The sequence below is a fragment of the Leptodactylus fuscus genome, chromosome 11, assembly GCF_031893055.1.
Source record: "Leptodactylus fuscus isolate aLepFus1 chromosome 11, aLepFus1.hap2, whole genome shotgun sequence".
NCBI lineage: Eukaryota > Metazoa > Chordata > Amphibia > Anura > Leptodactylidae > Leptodactylus > Leptodactylus fuscus.
The window spans coordinates 79,225,796-79,245,141 of record NC_134275.1 but is presented as its reverse complement, the minus strand read 5'-3'; the positions used below and the strand labels follow the sequence as shown (position 1 = coordinate 79,245,141).

Here is a 19,346-nt window from a genome sequence, read left to right as displayed (position 1 = left end):
ACTTAGAAAAAATCATGTCTGAGTGATAGGATCCCTTTAAGAAGCTTGACAATGGTAAGCGATTGATTTCAGTTATTTTTTTCCAAAGGGTGTGCAACCAAATATTAAATTGCCAGTGATTTTGTCTGTCCCATTGTTGGAGCGTTTTTGGAGCTTTACGTGAAATTATATCATTTTCAGCTTCTTTCCTGTTTTTTCGTGTTCTCTCAATGCACACAAAGGAAATAAAGATGTGTAGAAGAAAACACGTGGAATTGCAATAATTTTCTGGGAAAAATTCCATGGGCACCAACACTTATGGCCACGAATATATACATAGCGTGTACAACTATCGCTTGGGCCACTGAATGGACCACAATCATATTTTGCAGTGTCTTTGGAAGCTTCAGCTCAGGAATTCTAACTCTTCCAGCTTATTCTTTAGCCAATCCGACGCACGGAACACATCAGCATGGAAATCCCGAGATAGCGGCGGCACGGGATCGGGTCTTCTTCTGGGTCCATTACAGCTGACGATTGTCCCCCAGCTGATAACGCCGACCTAGACAGTAAAGGAGAAGAGGCGTCAGGAAAAACTAAAACGCCAAAACCGTACAAAGTATAAAGAGTGAGTAATATACACACGTGGACAAAATTGTTGGTCCCCTCGATTAATGAAAGAAAAACCCCACAATGGTCACAGAAATAACCGGAATCTGATAAAAGTGATAAGGAATAAAAATTCTATGAAAATGAAGAAATGAAAGTCAGATTTTGCTTTTCCTTCAACAGAATTTTTATAAAACTCCTGAAACCGGCCTGGACAGAAATGACGGTTCCCGTGACTTAATATTTTGTTGCACCTTTTGAGGCAGTCGCTGCGATCAGACAATTCCTGTAACTGTCTATGAGACTTCTGCCCCTCTTAGCAGGGATTTTGGCCTCTTCATGAGCAAACTGCCCCAGTTGTCTCGGGTGTGAAGGGGCCTTATCCAGACGCCATGTTTCAGCTCCTTCCAATACGATTTAGGTGCGGGCTCACAGGCAGCCACTTCAGAATAGTCCAATGTTCTCCTCTTAGCCATTATTGGGTGTTTTCAGCTGTGTTTTGGGTCATTATCCTGTTACAAGACCACCCAGGACCTGTGACTGAGACCAAGCTTTCTGACACTGGGCAGCACGTTTCTCTCTCGAATCCCTTGATAGTCTTGAGATTTCATTGTACCCTGCACAGATTCAAGACACCCTGTGCCAGATGCAGCAAAGCAGCCCCAGAACATAACAGAGCTCCTCCATGTGTCACAGTAGGGACATAACAGAGCCTCCTCTATGTGTCACAGTAGGGACATAACAGAGCTCCTCCATGTGTCACAGTAGGGACATAACAGAGCTCCTCCATGTGTCACAGTAGGGACATAACAGAGCTCCTCCATGTGTCACAGTAGGGACATAACAGAGCTCCTCCATGTGTCACAGTAGGGACATAACAGAGCTCCTCCATGTGTCACAGTAGGGACAGGGTTCTTTTCAAGATATAGAATATAGAGCTGATGTGCCTTGCCAAAAAGTTAGATTTTTGTCTCCTCTGTCCATAGGACATTCTCCCAGAAGCTTTGTGGCTTCTCAACATGTAGTTTGGCAAGTTCCAGTTATTTCTGTGACCATTGTGGGCTTTTCTTTCATTAAACGAGAGCGACCGACAATTTTGTCCACATGTGTAAAACTCAATATAAGACCACTCAATAAACATTAAGGCCGGTCTGTTATATTAGAAGAGAACAGTATTATAGAAAGCACATGGTAGGCCGAAAGCCCGGGTCCAGATTTTGCATTGTCACACCAACAGCCATCACGTGATCTGACTTTCAGAAACCTCCCGGAACACAACCACAATGGCCGACATCAACCACAGTGACGGTGCATATGGCAACGCAACCTCTGTAACAATGGCTAGAGCAAGTCAAGCCATGTCACACTATGCTGCAGCTTGGCTTGAAGGCCTCAGTGTGAACAGCAATAAAATACCTTATGGATTGCCCCTCCTGCCTATCTACGCAAATATTTGTGTGGACCAAAGGGAGAACAGCCAGCAATTTAAGGTGTGTATTCGCACCACCTTACACTTAGATGTAAGTGAACCAGTTTGCCATGAGCAGGGATCGTTACAAAGGTTTCCCACCACTACTTACTCTACTGACATCAGGCCAGAGGGTCAACAAGAACTAGGGGGCTAAATTTGCCGAAACTTTGAATCACCATCATAAAAAGAATTCCAGCTCAAGAACCTGAGGACCTGAGGCGAGAGACTACATGACTTACCTGGAAGTAACGCTGTTTGTACTGCACAATAAGAGGACCTCCGGAGTCACCTGGAGTAGGGAAGAGCAGAGAGTCAGATGTGCTTTGGTCATATTAGGTCCCAGCCCAGTAATGGCCCAAGATTTCCCAGTTCACAATCACAATCCAGAAGTCATTGAATTTGGCTGGAGGCAGAAAATCCAATTCTATCTCCTCCCCACCCTTGGACCCATGAACATGAATGACTTACCTTTGCAGGTTTGTGGATCCACCTCAGGTTCTATCCCACCGGTACATAAGAAGCTGTCGGTGATGAGATCTTTGATGTCTGGAATATCCTTGTATTTTTCTATCTTTTTGGTATCCGATAGACAGGCGAGTCTCTGTGGGGGAGAAGGGCAGTTGTTATTGCAATAAGGTAACCCTTCTAAGATTAGAATCCTTTTTTCAGGCCTACCATGTTGGAATAGCCTTAAGAAAGGCTATTCTTTCACTACCTTTAGATGTCTTCTCCACGCCACCATTCCGGTAATATTCACGGCTTTCACCATTTGCAAATGAGTCTCCAGACAGCACTGGGAGCATCCCCTGTACCGCCTGCAGGCTCTCCAGCAAGGCCCTACATCTTCTTCTCATGACTGCCTCTTCTAAGTGTCTTCAACCGAAAGCACCGACTGCACATGTGCGGCGGCCATTTTCCTGTGGCCTCTAATGTGCAGTCTGGGGCTGCTGGGACTGTAATCTCCGTCACCGCCCACAGCCCTGTACAAATGAATGGAGCACCGGTGGAGAGGGAAGAAGCTTCGGTAATGGCACAACCCCTTTAAAATCGATTGTAATTTTTAGGGCCAAAGGTCTGATCTGATTGTTTTTGTAATATATTTTTTAATAATCTATTCTCTGCCGAAGCATAGATGTACAGACACCCTGTCACCAGATCTGAAGAGCCCAGTGACCTCTATCTTCTGATCGGTGCCGTCACCCGGAGCATTCTGCTGTTTTGTTTATGTTTAACCAAATCTGTTCGGTCATTCCTAAGATATAAGCCCTTCATTATATAATGATACACAATGTTTCTGCCTATTTAGCTGCTAGGCCACTCTCACGTGACTGCATCACGACCTTGTTATAGCGTCCAAGACAAATTCCCGCTTCAATATGAACATTATGTCATTATGTCCATGTACAGTCTGCCGGATACACAATGTCATTATTCCTCATTGTCCGCACCTTATTCCCGCGCTTTATGAGCACATTCTTCCCTTCATATTGCCTCTCCTTTTCCTCTGCAACAAACATGGCCCTGACCAGTTCGGAGGAGAGCAGCGTCTTCTCTGCAACATAGAAAATGTTATGGGGTTAAGAACTTTTACATTTTTCATGTTTCAATTTTCTACATTTCTATTCTATTCAGTGTCATCTGAACTGGTGACCTTGTGACCTGTCTCCAACAACCCACCACTAAACACTGATATATATACCTCCCTATATACTTCTGGGGTGTCCTAAGGGTCAGTGCACACAGAGGTTTTTGGCGCCTCATAATCAGCCTCCAAAAAAACCTCCCAACAAAGAAAGTGTATTCCACTGTCACACAAGAGAAACGTAACCTTCTCATCTCAAATGGAGCAACTGGTCTGAATATAGTCAAGGACAGATTCTGGGGGGAGGTGGTACTACGAAAGGGGAGAAAATTGCTGAGGGGGCCCAAGGTGGACCTTTGCACCAGGGCCCTTATGCTTCTCGGTGTAACTCACAGGCGCAACTACAAAACGCCAATAGGGAATTGTGCAGCTTTCTAAATATACTAGAACAATAGTCGGGAAAATAACCAGCACCAATTTAAGTGACATGAGCGTATAACACATCATACTACATAGTGCATAGCAATATATCATACAACATAGTGTGTCACAACACATCATACAACATAGTGCATCGCAACACATCATACAACATACTGCATCACAACACATCCTACAACATAGTGCATCACAATACATCATACAACATACTGCATCACAACACATCATACAACATAGTGCATCACAATATATCATACAACATAGTGCATCGCATCACATCATACAACATACTGCATTGCAACACATTATACAACATACTGCATCACAACACATCCTACAACATAGTGCATCACAATACATCATACAACATAGTGCATTGCAACACATCATACTGCATCACAATATATCATACAACATACTGCATCACAACACATCCTACAACATAGTGCATCACAATATATCATACAACATAGTGCATCGCATCACATCATACAACATACTGCATTGCAACACATTATACAACATACTGCATCACAACACATCCTACAACATAGTGCATCACAATACATCATACAACATAGTGCATTGCAACACATCATACTGCATCACAATATATCATACAACATACTGCATCACAACACATCCTACAACATAGTGCATCACAATATATCATACAACATAGTGCATCGCATCACATCATACAACATACTGCATCACAACACATCCTACAACATACTGCATCACAACACATCATACAGCATACTGCATCACAATACATGATACAATTTGACAAATAAACTATACTATGCCAAATAATGTTGCACTGAATCTATTAACACTGCGCATCATCACAGGCAAAGTCAGGGCAGGGATCTGACCCTTCCCATGAGCCCTGCACCACCGTACACACTCACCATGGTCGCTGCATGTCACCGCTATCCCTCGTTGCTTTAAAGCCCAGGACGCCCCCGTCGTACATGGAAGGCAGATGGGTCTGCAGGAACAACAAGACGTCTTATCTTCGTATCCAAATCATTACATTCAGTTTTGTTCTGTCTAAATAAACTCTAGCAAGACAAATTAAATTTTCACTGCACCGACCCAACAACCCAATACTGGGAATTATAATCCCCCCACGGAGGCCGGAGGTGAGGTCAGGGTACAGTCCGACAACAGCTCAGCAGGTGAATTGGGTCATAGTGGCGATAAACATTAAAGGTAGTGGAATTACTGGGTGGGGGTCTCAGCTCACAAGTCACATATCCTAAATATATTATCAATTTGATGGGATTTCCTTCTGGTGCAGGTGTTTCTACCCAAACCTACCAAAGTCTGGAGTCCTAGAGAAGGTCAGACCATGAATGAGGACCTTTCACCTCCTCCACAAGCTCCGAGTCTTTCCACCCTCCAAGGCTCTGCTCCATTGTCTCCAGTGCACTTGGAATCTTTTCTCCAGCCCCCACCATTCCTGAGCAATCATTCCTATTAGTTTCAGCATGCAATATGCTAATCAGGTTCACCGCCCACCTGACACTACAGAACCTGGCACTCACCTGGACACTGATGACTGATACGATTATTCCGTATTTTTCCTGTATCTACTCTATGAGTCCTCCTGATATAATCCATATTTTATATTTGGGTAGAAGTTACGAAGAACATTATTTTCCTACACCTGTAAACCTGGCGATGTGCTGGAACCGGTATTGGAACGAACGGTCCGCTCATCCTCATACGGTAGCGATTCTGCTGCTGTTTATTACCTGCTGGGTCAGTCCATGTAATACCGCCATCAGGTACGTCGTGTCTTATCTACTTCTATTTCGCAATAGAGACACCTGGCTTTCTGGTAGCTTATTGACACTGTTTATCCGCAGATTACTAATCTATAGCCGTATAACTACAGTAAGTGAATAAGCAGGACTGAGATATGGACGTCTATCCTAAGAGAATGGAAATAATATCATGGCAACGTCGGCCATTAATCATCTTCTATGTTTCTTCGATGTATCTATGGCTTTGCAATACACAGATGTGGCGTTCGGCCAAGTTTCGAGTCTTTGTCAAAGAGAGCTATGGCTTTCTGGCAGCTTACTGACACTTTTTATCTGCAGTTTTCTGGCCCTATATAACTAAAGCTTTGTAGCACAGAGATATGGCTTTCTGGCAGCTTATTGACATTGTTTATCTGCAGTTTTCTGGAACAGTGTAACAATATCTTTGTCATAGAGAGATATACTGTTGCTTTGTGGCAGCTTATTGATGCTGTTTCTTTCTATCTGCAGTTTCCTTGTATAACTGTAACATTGTAATAGTTTACTGTCTTGTATAGGTGTTCATGAAGGATATACACATCCACATATACAAATCCACCTAGGACATACATTTCTTTGTTTGACCAGGTTAACATATATATATATTCGTTTGTCTGTGCAAGATTTTCCACCATTCCTAATATATGCCTCAAATTCAGCTGCTAGTCATTTAAATGTATGTTTGCATTATATAATACGGCAATTCTGATTGGAAGCAAGGTCACAGAGGCACCATTCCCATTTCATAAAACTTTATCAACCCTGTTATAATATATGACATAAACAGCTCAGTTATAATACAGCTAATCCTGGCACCCTGTGATTTGGTCATGTCTATATTTAGGTTCAAAATTGCAAAAAGTAATCTTATCTTATCTTACCTGACTTTTCTGGAAAACTCAATCTTATTTTGCAATTCAATTAGAGCGAAGTCATAATCAAACGATTTATCCACCATCTTGTCCCGTTTGCCGAGTGGGTCGTACTTCTCATGTCGGTGGAGGTCCTTCACTTTCAATGCCCTGTCTACAATAGAGATACACAAACACAATAAGACAAAACATAGGTAGTTCTGTGAACTTCACTGGTGTAAGATTGTCTCCAAGATACTCCAAGATACTTGTATCCCGCCTAGACAACATGTCGGACCCAGCTGTAGTTGGACAAGAGCTGGACCTTCAATGAATCTGATGGGAGTACTTACCTGCAACTCTGACAGTGATAGAATGGAGTTGGTCATCTAGATGGAAGCAGTGAGCGGCAGTCAGGATAAAAGTTTTGCTCACAATCGACCCTTTACAGGATTCTTCAGAACCCGGGCGCTTTAATAAAAATAAAATGAAAAAAGTCTTATGAAATAAGTTCTTAGCCGCCCAATTAAAACAACTTTCTTACGCATAAAGGAAGAGTAAATGATGTGGCCAGAGAGTCCTGGCCATAAAGGGAATGTGTCACCATTTTTTTTTTATATAAATTTTTGAAGATATTTTATTTATTATTTATTTATTATGCTCACTTATATAGCGCCATCATATTGGTGTGGTTGGGGGGGTTTATATTCTTTATTCACTTTATCTGTAATCATAAGGGACATGCATCAATATGGAGAGTAGGACCTCCCTTCTTCTTGCTATCTGAGGTGCACTACAATAAGTGTCCTTACATACTATCTAGTAGTTATACATTAGCATCAAGTTCTCAGTCATTCCTAACATCAGTGACTGTATCAACATATACTGAACAATACAATATGAGAATATAACAACAACATGGCTGCAGCAATTAATCACTGTACCTGTAATCATAAGGGACATGCATCAATATGGAGAGCAGGACCTCCCTTCTTCTTGCTATCTGAGGTGCACTACAATAAGTGTCCCACCAGAAACACACCTCTGAGATACATGGTCCCACTCTAGTGTCAGATTACAGGACCTGTAAACTGCTAGTCTGACACTAGGTAATATCCAAATTTTTGTGTGGTGGATCTTTCTGTATATATCTCACATTCTTCCCCACTAAATTAATGTCGTCCTCGACATTCCGCATTTCCGCAATTATGTGGATTGTCTTAAGGTACTTTAGTAATTGAGAACAATCAATTGGTGGTGATATCTCCAATAGAGGTCAATGCCTCATTGTGACATATGTTCCTATAAAATGTCACAAGTTACTTCTAGGTCCGTTGCTAGCTAAGAGACCTAGAAGAGCCAATGTTAGCACTGGTTCTAAGTAGTATTGGACCACCATGCATAACAATGCTACTACAATATCTGAACCTCATTTTATGAGGTGGAGATTGGTCAGGTCTAATTTTTGCATTAAATACGACCACATGACCATGTAACCTCACAGTTTCTATCGCTAAACAACTAGAAACATTTCCAAATAAACAAACTAATTGTAAACGTAACAGTGCAATTGCTTTGAAGGTAAATAGTCTTTATATCTGCTCACAGTTCTCCAGAAAATATGCTGGTGGTAGGTACCATTCAGGTTGTTTCTCTTGGCCAATGGTTTTCACTACCTGTTTAGCATGAAAACTTCTTGGTACCCTACTTGGTTCTCCCATGGTATCATAAGTAAGTGTAACCGGCCTTCGCCTTTCTCTCGCAACAGAAGATCTTTTCAAAGTCTGTTGTCCTGAAGTTTCTGTTTCTTCATCTGTTTCTGGGTCTGTTGATTCAGATTTCTCCATCCATACTTCTTCCTCTGGAGTTGTTGCAGATTCCTCTGATGACTTTTCTGACTCTGACAGTAGACCTTCAGGTGATGCCAAGATCTCTGATGAATTTTGTGGTTCAAATTCTGCTGCGTCAGGATTAAGTTTACTGCCTTGTGCTGTATAGTTATCTGTTGTAGGTGAACTTAATGAACACATTTCATCTTCTTCATCAACACTATCAGTTTCATATCCTACATGTGATGTTGGTTTTGGTCGCTTTGCTTTGGAGGATCTCTCTTGGCCTAACAATTCAGCAGTCTGCTGTACATCTGGAAGATAGTCACAAGATAATAACAGATTACGGTGCAAAATCCTTGATCTGTTGCCACCTGACTCTGGTTTTACCTCATACACTGGACTGTTTTCGTGTTTTCTTCTCACGACAACATAAATCTTATCTTCCCAATAGGAGCGAAGTTTTCCTGGTCCTCCTTTCTCATGTAAGTTCTTCACTAGAACTCGACTTCCTGGAGTAAGTTCAGCACCATGACTTTTTTGATCATAGTATTCCTTGCTTTTACATGCTGACTTCTTTGCTGTTTCTGAAGCTATTTTATAAGCTTCTGCCATTCTCTTTTTCCAGACTGTAACATAATCCGCGTAAGTTTTGTATTTCTCTGATACTGGAGTGTCAAACATTATGTCAATTGGAAGTCTTGGTGATCGACCATACAATAGGTAGAAAGGTGAATACCCTGTTGCTTCACTTCTAGTACAATTGTAAGCGTGGACAACTTTTGACAAAGAATTCTTCCAGTCTTGCTTTTCTTCCTCTGTAAGAGTTCTCAACATTGACAACAACGTACGATTAAAACGTTCAACCTGTCCATTACCCTCTGGGTGATATGGAGTTGTATGAGAATTCTGAATTCTGCAGTATTTCCCAAGTCTTGCAAATAACTGATTTTCAAATTCTCTTCCCAGATCATGGTGTAATTTTGTTGGAAAGCCAAACTTTAGAGCAAAATCATTAAATATCTTGTCTGCTGCAGTCTTACCAGACTTGTTTGTGGTAGCATATGCCTGTGCAAACCTTGTAAAATGATCCATTACAACAAGGATGTACTCATATCCTCCTTTGCATTTTTCCAGATGCAGAAAATCAATCGATACCATTTCAAAAGGATAGGTGGAGACAATGTTGTTCAATGGTGCTCTGGTTGGTTTATTGGGACGTTTGTCTTTTAGACACTTGCATTCTCTGGTGACATAATGCTCAATATCCTTCTGCATGTATGGCCAGAAAAAGCGTTCTCTAACAAGATTGACAGTTCTTTCTACTCCTAAGTGTCCCATTTGCTCATGGAGTTCTTTGAATACTGTCCTATGGTAGACTTTTGGCAGGACTAATTGTAAGTTATGGCTAGTCTTCCTATAAAGAATACCATCTGAATTGAGGTATAACTTAGACCATTCTCTGAATAAGGCAGTTACAGCTGGTGGTTCTGTTTGTCTCTCCTTCTTAGCCGGAAATCTATTTTGATGTTTGTAGTGTAGCAGTCTCCCAATGATCTTGTCTTCTTCTTGTGCTTTTCTGATAGTTTCTTTTGGGAGCTGGTTAATGCTTGCTCTGAGGCTTCGTTCAGCTTCTCCAGCCGCACTTTCTACAGTTACAGGGCACCACCATGGCATATGTTCCTCCTCTTGTATCTGAACTGCTTGGACAGTGCTACCAATAGCTTCCATGCTGATTTCTTGGGAACATTCCTTCATATACTGGTCAGGATCTAGTGGCATTCTTGACAATCCATCAGCGTCTGCATTTGCTTTCCCTGGGCGGTATTTAATGCTAAAATTGAAGTCTGCAAGTTCTGACACCCATCTATGGCCAGTTGCATTTAATTTCGCTGTAGTGAGAACATAGGTAAGTGGATTGTTGTCTGTATATACAACAAATGATGGACTATAGTACAAGTAGTCTCTAAAACGGTCACATATTGCCCATTTCATTGCCAAAAACTCAAGTTTCCCCGAGTGCAAATGGTAGTTTTTCTCTGCTGCAGTAAGAGTTCTTGAGCCATAACCAATAACTCTCAACTTGCCATTTTGCCTTTGATATAGGACAGCACCAAGTCCTTCCTGAGACGCATCACAGTGCAGTATGAATGGGATGTTGAAGTCTGGATATCCCATCACTGGTGGCTTAACTAACAAATCAATCAGTCTCTCCAGGATTTCTTGATGATGGGCAGTCCAATTGATGGGCTGATGTGCAGGAAGTTGACTTTTTCCCTTCTGTTTGGATCTATCTCTCTTTGCTTTCTTTTGTGTGGGTGATGGTGAACAAGGCCCTACCGACAGTAGATCATACAGTGGAGCGGCAATCCGGGAGAAATTTTGAATATATGTCCGGTAGTAAGACAGAAAACCTAGTATTTTTCTAAGCTCTCCCACTGTAGATGGAGGTTTGTTTTTCAAAGCCATTACTGGAGCAATTTCTGCTGGATCCATAGTATAGCCATCAGCAGAGACACTCTTACCTAGGAACCGGACTTGTCTTTTGAACAGCTCACATTTCTTCGGTGTTAGCTTGATTCCATGCTGTTGGTAGCGCTGAAGCACAGTCCGTACATGTTCCACATGTTCAGTGAAAGACTTACTGTGAACCAGGTTGTCATCAAGATATGGTTGACAGATACTGTCTCTCAGTCCTTCCAAGCATTCTTCCATGCTTCTCTGAAATTCCGCTGGAGCTGAGCTGAGCCCAAAAGGAATACGGATCCATTCATATAATCCCCAAGGTGTTATAAAGGCTGTCAAAGGCCTACTGGATTCTTCCATAAATCCTTGGTGATAGGCTTTCCCTTGATCAAGCACAGAAAACCATGAACTTCCTGACAAACTATTCAGCATATCTTGGATTCTCGGTATAGGATGACGGTCAGGAACTGACTTCTGGTTTAGTTCTCTATAATCACAGCAGAGTCTCAGGCTACCATCTCGTTTTCTTACACATACTATAGGAGAAGAGTAGGATGATTTTGACTTTCTAATCCATCCTCTATTTATCAGGTCTTGTAGGTACTCCTTCACTTCGTTATGAAGCGGTTTTGGCACCGAAGTATATGTCTTTTTAACGGGGGTGGTGTCTTTTAGATTAATCTTTAATTGGAGTGATGGAATACATCCAACATCAGACTCATCTCTGGAGAAGGCATGACATTCTTCTCTTAACATCTGCCTTACTATGCACTGTTCGTCTGCATCAAGATGATCCGTAGGAACCGGAGGATCCCATTCCTCTTTAACTGAAGACACTTCACCCTCTGCTTTGTCAACATTTTCCACTGTTTGTATGTTTGCAGTCAGAGAAGAAACTTGAACAGGTTTTATGCAAGCTGGGTATACCGCTTTGACTGTTTCCAAGTGACCCAACACGGTTTTTGGATCCAGTACAATATCATGTTTAGTGGGGTTCATTACTGGAATGGTTACCCGAGCATAGTTGTCATAAGGTACAATCACAACTGTCTCATCTGTATATATTCCCTCTGGTAACTGTGCAGTGTTACTTGGCACAAAGAGCTTTTCCTGGTTCTTCTTATGAGGTCCCACATGGACACCACACTTGACACCCATTATAGTACCTGCAGGAATAATGGTACGACGTACTCCAGTTCTTACCTCCTTCACAAATGTTTCTGCTTGGCTCACTTGGACGGCTTTTACCACCATCTCTGCTCTTCTTGTCGGCAGTGAAAATGATGCAGCCAGTGTACTCACCAAAGATGATGAAGGGATTTTTCTCAGGATGACTTCCTCAATCACATTATATCCAATGATTGGCTCTTCAGCTACATTATTGTCACTGGATACTAGAAAAGGCACCAGAAGTTCTATGTTGTCATTACCAGAGGACAGCTGGAAGGTTACTTCTATCCAACCAATGAAAGGAATTTCGGTCTTGTTTACCGCTCTCCCGCATAATGGTTCAGAGCCTAGTAATTCTTCCACTGCCCTTACTTCTGTTTGAGGAAGGTACTGCTGCCGCCAACTTTCATTGATGATACTTGCTTGAGCTCCAGTGTCCCATAATGCCTGAAGAGGAACCCCATTTAGTTTACATAGGACCATACACCTTTTTCCTATTAAATTGATGAGTTTTCTTTGGCCTCTCGACACACTTTCACTCATCTGTAAGTTAGTTGTCGTGCACTTCCTAGAGGTGACTTGCTGTATACTGTTCTGTTGAAGCTCCAGTTGTTGGATACGATCACATACATTTTGGAAATAAGTATGTAGCAGATTTTCTTTGGCTTCCATACCTGAAGATGGTACTTTCTTTGGTTGGGACTGGGGCTTGGCACAGGTTACTGATTGTCCCTCATCAGCAACCTCCTGTCTTTTAACTGTGCAGATCTGGGTGCACAACATCCCCTAGCATAATGTCCTTCTTTGCCACATTTGTAGCAGTGGCGACATGTATGACCTGGATTTGATGTCTTGCAGGTCTCACAAATTGGATTCTGCTTATTTCTGGAAGTTACTTGGGATGAAACCAATCTTGGTTCTTGAGAAGTCTTAAGTAACTTTTTCAATTCTGACATCTCATTCCTCAGTTCTTTCACAGCCTCCTCCCAGTTTGTCACTTCTGTATCTCCTGAAGGTGGAACTTTCTTTGATTTTAGCGTAGGTGGGGCGGTTTGAGTTGTAGATGACTCTACTTTTGTAAGTAATCCTTGTTGTGTGGTACCAGCCTGCATTTCGCCAAGTTTGCTGATTTTGCTGGAAGAGTACTTCTTTAATTTCTGTTCCCTCTTTTGTTCCCAACTGGCAGCTTCATTCATTTTCTTTATTAATACGTCATCAGTGACAGTGGGATCATCCAAATAAGGTTTCAATTGGAATTTAATGTGTTCACTGAGCAGTCCTGTTCCTACTGATCTCAGGAATTTCCTTTGAATCAAATCCGTTTCAAATTTTTCCTCTGCTCCCACTTCTCTAGAGGCAAAGAGAAGTCTGTCCTTTAGTTCTATAGCCCTGAAGAGGAAATTTTGAGGAGATTCTTTGCTGTCTTGCGAGATATTTACCAGCCGGTGGTATAAGTCCGAGTTGCTCTCCTCCTTGTAGTATCCTTTTAGGATAGTCTTCAGCTGTGGCAGTGTTAGATCACTTTTCATCTCTAACATATTTCTTATACTCAGGCCAGGGCTTATTGCTTTAACTACTGCCTCAATCACTTCTAATTCACTGTAGCCCTTTTGCAGTCCCATGTCTATCTGGTGCATGAGATTTGTGTAAGACAGTTTGTCTTTTTGACCTCTTTCACCAATTTGACCACTAATTTTAAAGTCTTTCCGTATTGTCATTTCTGGCCACATGTTCTGTGGAGAAGTCCTGCAGTAAGTCTCTCTCTCTGACACCTCTTGCTTTGCTTGACTTGATGTCTCAGAAACAAGGGCTTTTTCTAACAGTTTGCTAGATTCCTGGAATGCTTTCTGCAAAGCAAGGTACTGTGCCTTTAAATCTTCCAATTGAGTCTGGGTCTTAGTCTCTTTTGCCTGTGCCCCGACCTCTGCCTCTGAATGCAGATCTGTAATGAACTGTTTGCACTTTTGGAGGAACAGACAGGTAACATCTTCATCCTCTGTTTCTCCCACTTCATCAAGCAGTTTATTGATAGCATTCAGCAGGTGCCTGCGGGTTCTGGCTTTGGAGATTTGCTCCCCTGGCACTTTAAGATATTTGCTAACAGCACCCAGTTCATCAAATGTTAGATGCAGCAAGGACTCACTAATGTAATTAATACAGCTCTCCACATCCATTGTCAGTCTGCTGGGCAGGATCTCACTGAGGGGACACTCACAGGATATCACTGAGATGGCTGCACTTTACAATTGGTTCTTTTCTATCTCTTATTGAGTGAATTCTGCTCTGTATCTTCTATGAATTGTCACTCAATCCCATCCTCGTCGCCATTTTTGTTGCACACCTAATGAACTAACACTGGTGTGGTTGGGGGGGTTTATATTCTTTATTCACTTTATCTGTAATCATAAGGGACATGCATCAATATGGAGAGTAGGACCTCCCTTCTTCTTGCTATCTGAGGTGCACTACAATAAGTGTCCTTACATACTATCTAGTAGTTATACATTAGCATCAAGTTCTCAGTCATTCCTAACATCAGTGACTGTATCAACATATACTGAACAATACAATATGAGAATATAACAACAACATGGCTGCAGCAATTAATCACTGTACCTGTAATCATAAGGGACATGCATCAATATGGAGAGCAGGACCTCCCTTCTTCTTGCTATCTGAGGTGCACTACAATAAGTGTCCCACCAGAAACACACCTCTGAGATACATGGTCCCACTCTAGTGTCAGATTACAGGACCTGTAAACTGCTAGTCTGACACTAGGTAATATCCAAATTTTTGTGTGGTGGATCTTTCTGTATATATCTCACACTTTACAGATATTGACAGTCACTGGGCTCACAATCTACATTCCCTATCAGTATGTCTTTAGAGCAGGGATAGGGAACCTTTGGCTCTCCAGCTGCTGTGAAACTACAACTCCCAGCATGCTCCATTCACTTCCATGGGAGTTCCAACAACAGCAGAGCAAGTATGCATGCTGGGAGTTGTAGTTTTGCAACAGCTGGAGAGCCGTACGTTCCCTACCCCTGCTTTAGAGTATGGGAGGAACCCGGAGTACCCGGAGGAAACCCACGCAAACTCAGGGAGAACATACAAACTCCTTGCAGATGTTGCCCTTGACAGGATTTGAACCCAGGACTCCAGCGCTGCATATTTTTAATAATTTTACTCGTCACTGTTGTTATTTATGGCCATGACTATGCTGTGAAGTAAAAAAGTGATAAACCTCACAAAATGGTACAGTTACAATCCATCAAGAGCTCGGCGGTGGCCACTTACAGTGACGGTAATTTTAGCAATCCAGGGATACATTTCTTCCACTCCGTCTTCATCTTTAGATGGTTCTCTGGCGAGTCCGCACATCTGAAGAACTTCTACCTCGTCTAAAAGTAAGGAGTAAAAAGAAGCAAACTTGATATACTGCAGAACCCATGTATATAGGGCCACGGTATGATTGGTGGAGGTCCCAGGGTAAACAATTTGGTGGTGCCGCCAGCCCACCTATCCCTAGCTGTGGCTGGGTCTTCCTTCAGCTCCACAGTAGCAGTCACAATGACATCATCACCAATATGGAGGGGAAGGTGGAAATTGTCTTACCCAACATTTCATCAAAGGCCTCCTTCATGTGATCTACAGATTCCATCTTGAAGACATGCTTCTCTTTATCTTTCTTGGAGGCAAGATCATTGATTTCACTCTCACTTATATCATTTCCCAGGCCAAAGACATAGGTGTCTGTATAGAAGAGAAATATATGAAACGGGTGAGACTTTACTGTATACCCTCTCCCTACTGGGATTGTTGTGGTAGGAGAAGGACTGTCGTGTTCCTGCCAATGATTTCATGGCAATGGTGGCAGCACTCAAGATCATTGTGATAGGAAAGTTTCGTCTTTGTGGACATATCCGTCACACATCATTATGGGAATAGACTGGATGGACTTTCCTTGGAGGCTGAAGAGAAATCTTCTACTAAATTGTAAAAAAATAACCAAAAAATGACAGTGAAATACTATAACAGCCTGTGACAAATTCCATGAATGGTTGGTTGTCATCTGGAAATGTTTGGCGTTGGACCAATGCTTTATGATAATGCATTATACATCAGTCTATTGATACGAGACACACGTATATACCATACCCAGAAAACCTTCCCGATTTGTGTCCTTCCTGATGTTCAGAATTTCTCGGATCCTCTTCATCTCCACAGTTGGGTCTCCACCCATGTTATGTTTTCCTAAGTGGGTGAAAGACAGTTGTTCTGAGAAAGACATGACGGCAATGACTGCAAATTGTTGGAGTAGTGTTGGAATCTGATCCTTGGGGTCTAGGAGGAGATGATTCTAAGGGCTCATTCTCCATCTCATGTCCATCTTCGTATTATTCGATACACCTACCTGTAACATTGAATAAATGACTTCTGCATAGACCATAGTGGCAAGTGATTGCCTCCAATGGCACCTACCATTGGGCTCATCTTCATGGACCCTTAGGTCTATTATATCATCAGCGCCTTGGCCCACCAGAGTATCTGGCTGGTCCTCACTGAGGAGGAAGATGGAGCCCTGACCGTGAGTTAAAGAGCAAAAAGAAACAGCAAGGCTGGTCGAAGAAAGAAGCACTGGGTAAAATATTGGGTCATCTGATGATACTTGCCATCGGTCATCAGCAGGATAACATTTAACGTTTTCAAGAACTTTTCGGGATCTCTCTGATGTTGCAGAGACAACATTTCATGGACTGCAATCAGAGCGCCCCGAGTATTCGTTCCCTGTTTATCTTCATGTTCTACAAAATAACAAAATACCAATGCAAATGGTCAAGAAAACAAGAAGCAATGGAGAACGTCTTCAGGTCTCTCTATAATAAGATGGTCTCAAAGCTAAATGTTTCAGGGTTTCAGCAGTGGAAGGGTTGTCTAAAGGTCCCATGTTCTCTGCCATGTCGATGGTTACTTGGCATGGTGTAGTCATGTAGAAGGGCACGGTGTTTATGAGGACTATGAGGACTGATTTCCCAGATCTGGAACCAGATGGTGAACAACTAAATAACAGCCGACTTGTCTAGTGAATAACTTATGGTTCCAGTGTAGTTAGCCTCATAGGAAGGGGAAGTTTCTTATGGATGGCTGTGTAGTGGGGTGCGCATCTATGGCCAGCATGTAGCGTGTGTCGTGTTGTTCCTGAGATGTCAGTGTGACTGAGTTACTTAGTTGGTCCTATATGAGCCATGTCAGGACACCTTGGACAGCCAGTGGTAGAGCAGTCTCCTGGGGCTCTGAGAGTAAGGATGGAGTTGGACATGTGGCTATACATTTTGGACATGAGGCCCCCAATATATATTGAGCGTGTAAATATGTTCTCCCTTATGCCTGGAGAGAAGAAGGGTGAAAGTTCATTGGACTGATAATATGAAGATATGTGTAGCTGCTGCTTACTGCTATAGTCTACTTGTATATAGTTTACCTACGGCGGATGTTCACGAGCAACATAGTCTAGAAAGCCTACAGAGAACAAGCGGTGGAGGAGAGGGGGTCTCCCTTCCCACAGGCAGACCACTAATATGCCAACTAAAGTGACACGAGCTACATTACCTGAATATTGAAAGGCATCTATCTTCTCAATCACCGCCTCAGCGTTCACACAGTCTTCATCGGAGAGCAGCATAATGGGTTTTGCAAATGAAGCATAGGAGATGACCCCATAGCAAGGGGTGAAATCGAAGCTCGCCATCTATAAAGACCATCATAAGCAGATCATATAAAACAAATTTATAGGAGAACAGTCATGTCACCCATAATGTCTGATCAGATTACAGCTGTCATTTATCAAAAGCAATTGGGCATAACCTGATGGGCGCCATTCAATTAAATGGGATTGAAAGACAAATTAGTGCACTGCGAATATGAATATAGTGTTGGACAGTTTAGGAACCCCCGAAAGATCCCTTTACAGCAATCAAGCCAAGAACATTTTGTATCCTCTATCTTATGCCTGATTGGGGGGGTTGGACCTCTCAGACCTCCACCGCTGACACTGGGGGGTGTTTTACTTCCATTGGATATCCCACTCCATTCATTTCAATGGCACCAGCAGAAGCAGTCAAAGTACACCAGACAGCTCTCTCGGGCACTCCCATTAGAATTAAAGGAGTGGGGCGCGTCTGCATCCCCGGCTAGTAATGTTGTCCAGCCCATTTTTGGAGATTTGAGTGAAATTATATTATTTATGGCTTTTTTCTCAATTTTTTTTTGTGTTGTTCCAATACACACAAAGGAAATAAACTATATAACAAATTGCAATGTCTAAAACCAATGGATGAATTTAAAGTCAGTTTATAAGCTTTCGATTCCACAACTGGAGAAGCTGCAGAACTTTTGTCAGGGACTGTATGTTTTTGATTTTTTTTGGATGTTGTGTCCTTGTCCTGTATAATATATTATTTTTGCAGTATATGGTAGTGGCAGCACTATATAACACTGTTATTCTGGATGCCATAGTACATTCTGGATTCTGGATTCCATGGTACATTCTGGATTCCATGGTACATTCTGGATGCCATGGTACATCCTGGATTCTGGATTCCATGGTACATTCTGGATTCCATGGTACATTCTGGATGCCATGGTACATTCTGGATTCTGGATTCCATGGTACATTCTGGATTCCATGGTACATTCTGGATGCAATGGTACATCCTGGATTCTGGATTCCATGGTACATTCTGGATTCTGGATTCCATGGTACATTCTGGATGCCATGGTACATTCTGGATGCAATGGTACATCCTGGATTTCTGGATTCCATGGTACATTCTGGATTCTGGATTCCATGGCACATTCTGGATTCTGGATGCCATGTTACATTCTGGATTCTGGATTCCATGGTACAATCTGGATGCCATGGTACATTCTAGATTCTGGATTCCATGGTACATCTGGATTCCATGGTACATTCTGGATTCCATGGTACATTCTGGATTCCATGGTACATCTGGATTCTGGATTCCATTGTAAATTCTGGATTCCATGGTACATTCTGGATGCCATGGTACATCCTGGATTTCTGGATGCCATGTTACATTCTGGATTCCATGGTACATTCTGGATCCTGGA

General features: G+C 42.2%; 1 protein-coding gene across 1 annotated transcript in view; it reads right to left on the bottom strand.

Moving 5' to 3' along the window:
• Positions 1-385: 385 nt before the first annotated feature.
• Positions 386-19,346, bottom strand: part of LOC142184736 (complement factor B-like) — a 29,429-nt gene continuing 10,468 nt past the window's right edge. Inside the window, exons 7-18 of the mRNA XM_075259792.1 lie at positions 17,826-17,964; positions 16,889-17,020; positions 16,374-16,469; positions 15,831-15,968; positions 15,513-15,616; positions 7,101-7,218; positions 6,778-6,922; positions 4,997-5,076; positions 3,508-3,611; positions 2,528-2,660; positions 2,299-2,348; positions 386-541 (exon numbers count right to left, since the gene is read on the bottom strand). Coding sequence (XP_075115893.1) covers positions 386-541; positions 2,299-2,348; positions 2,528-2,660; positions 3,508-3,611; positions 4,997-5,076; positions 6,778-6,922; positions 7,101-7,218; positions 15,513-15,616; positions 15,831-15,968; positions 16,374-16,469; positions 16,889-17,020; positions 17,826-17,964 — 1,395 coding nt within the window. The remainder of the gene's footprint in view (positions 542-2,298; positions 2,349-2,527; positions 2,661-3,507; positions 3,612-4,996; positions 5,077-6,777; positions 6,923-7,100; positions 7,219-15,512; positions 15,617-15,830; positions 15,969-16,373; positions 16,470-16,888; positions 17,021-17,825; positions 17,965-19,346) is intronic.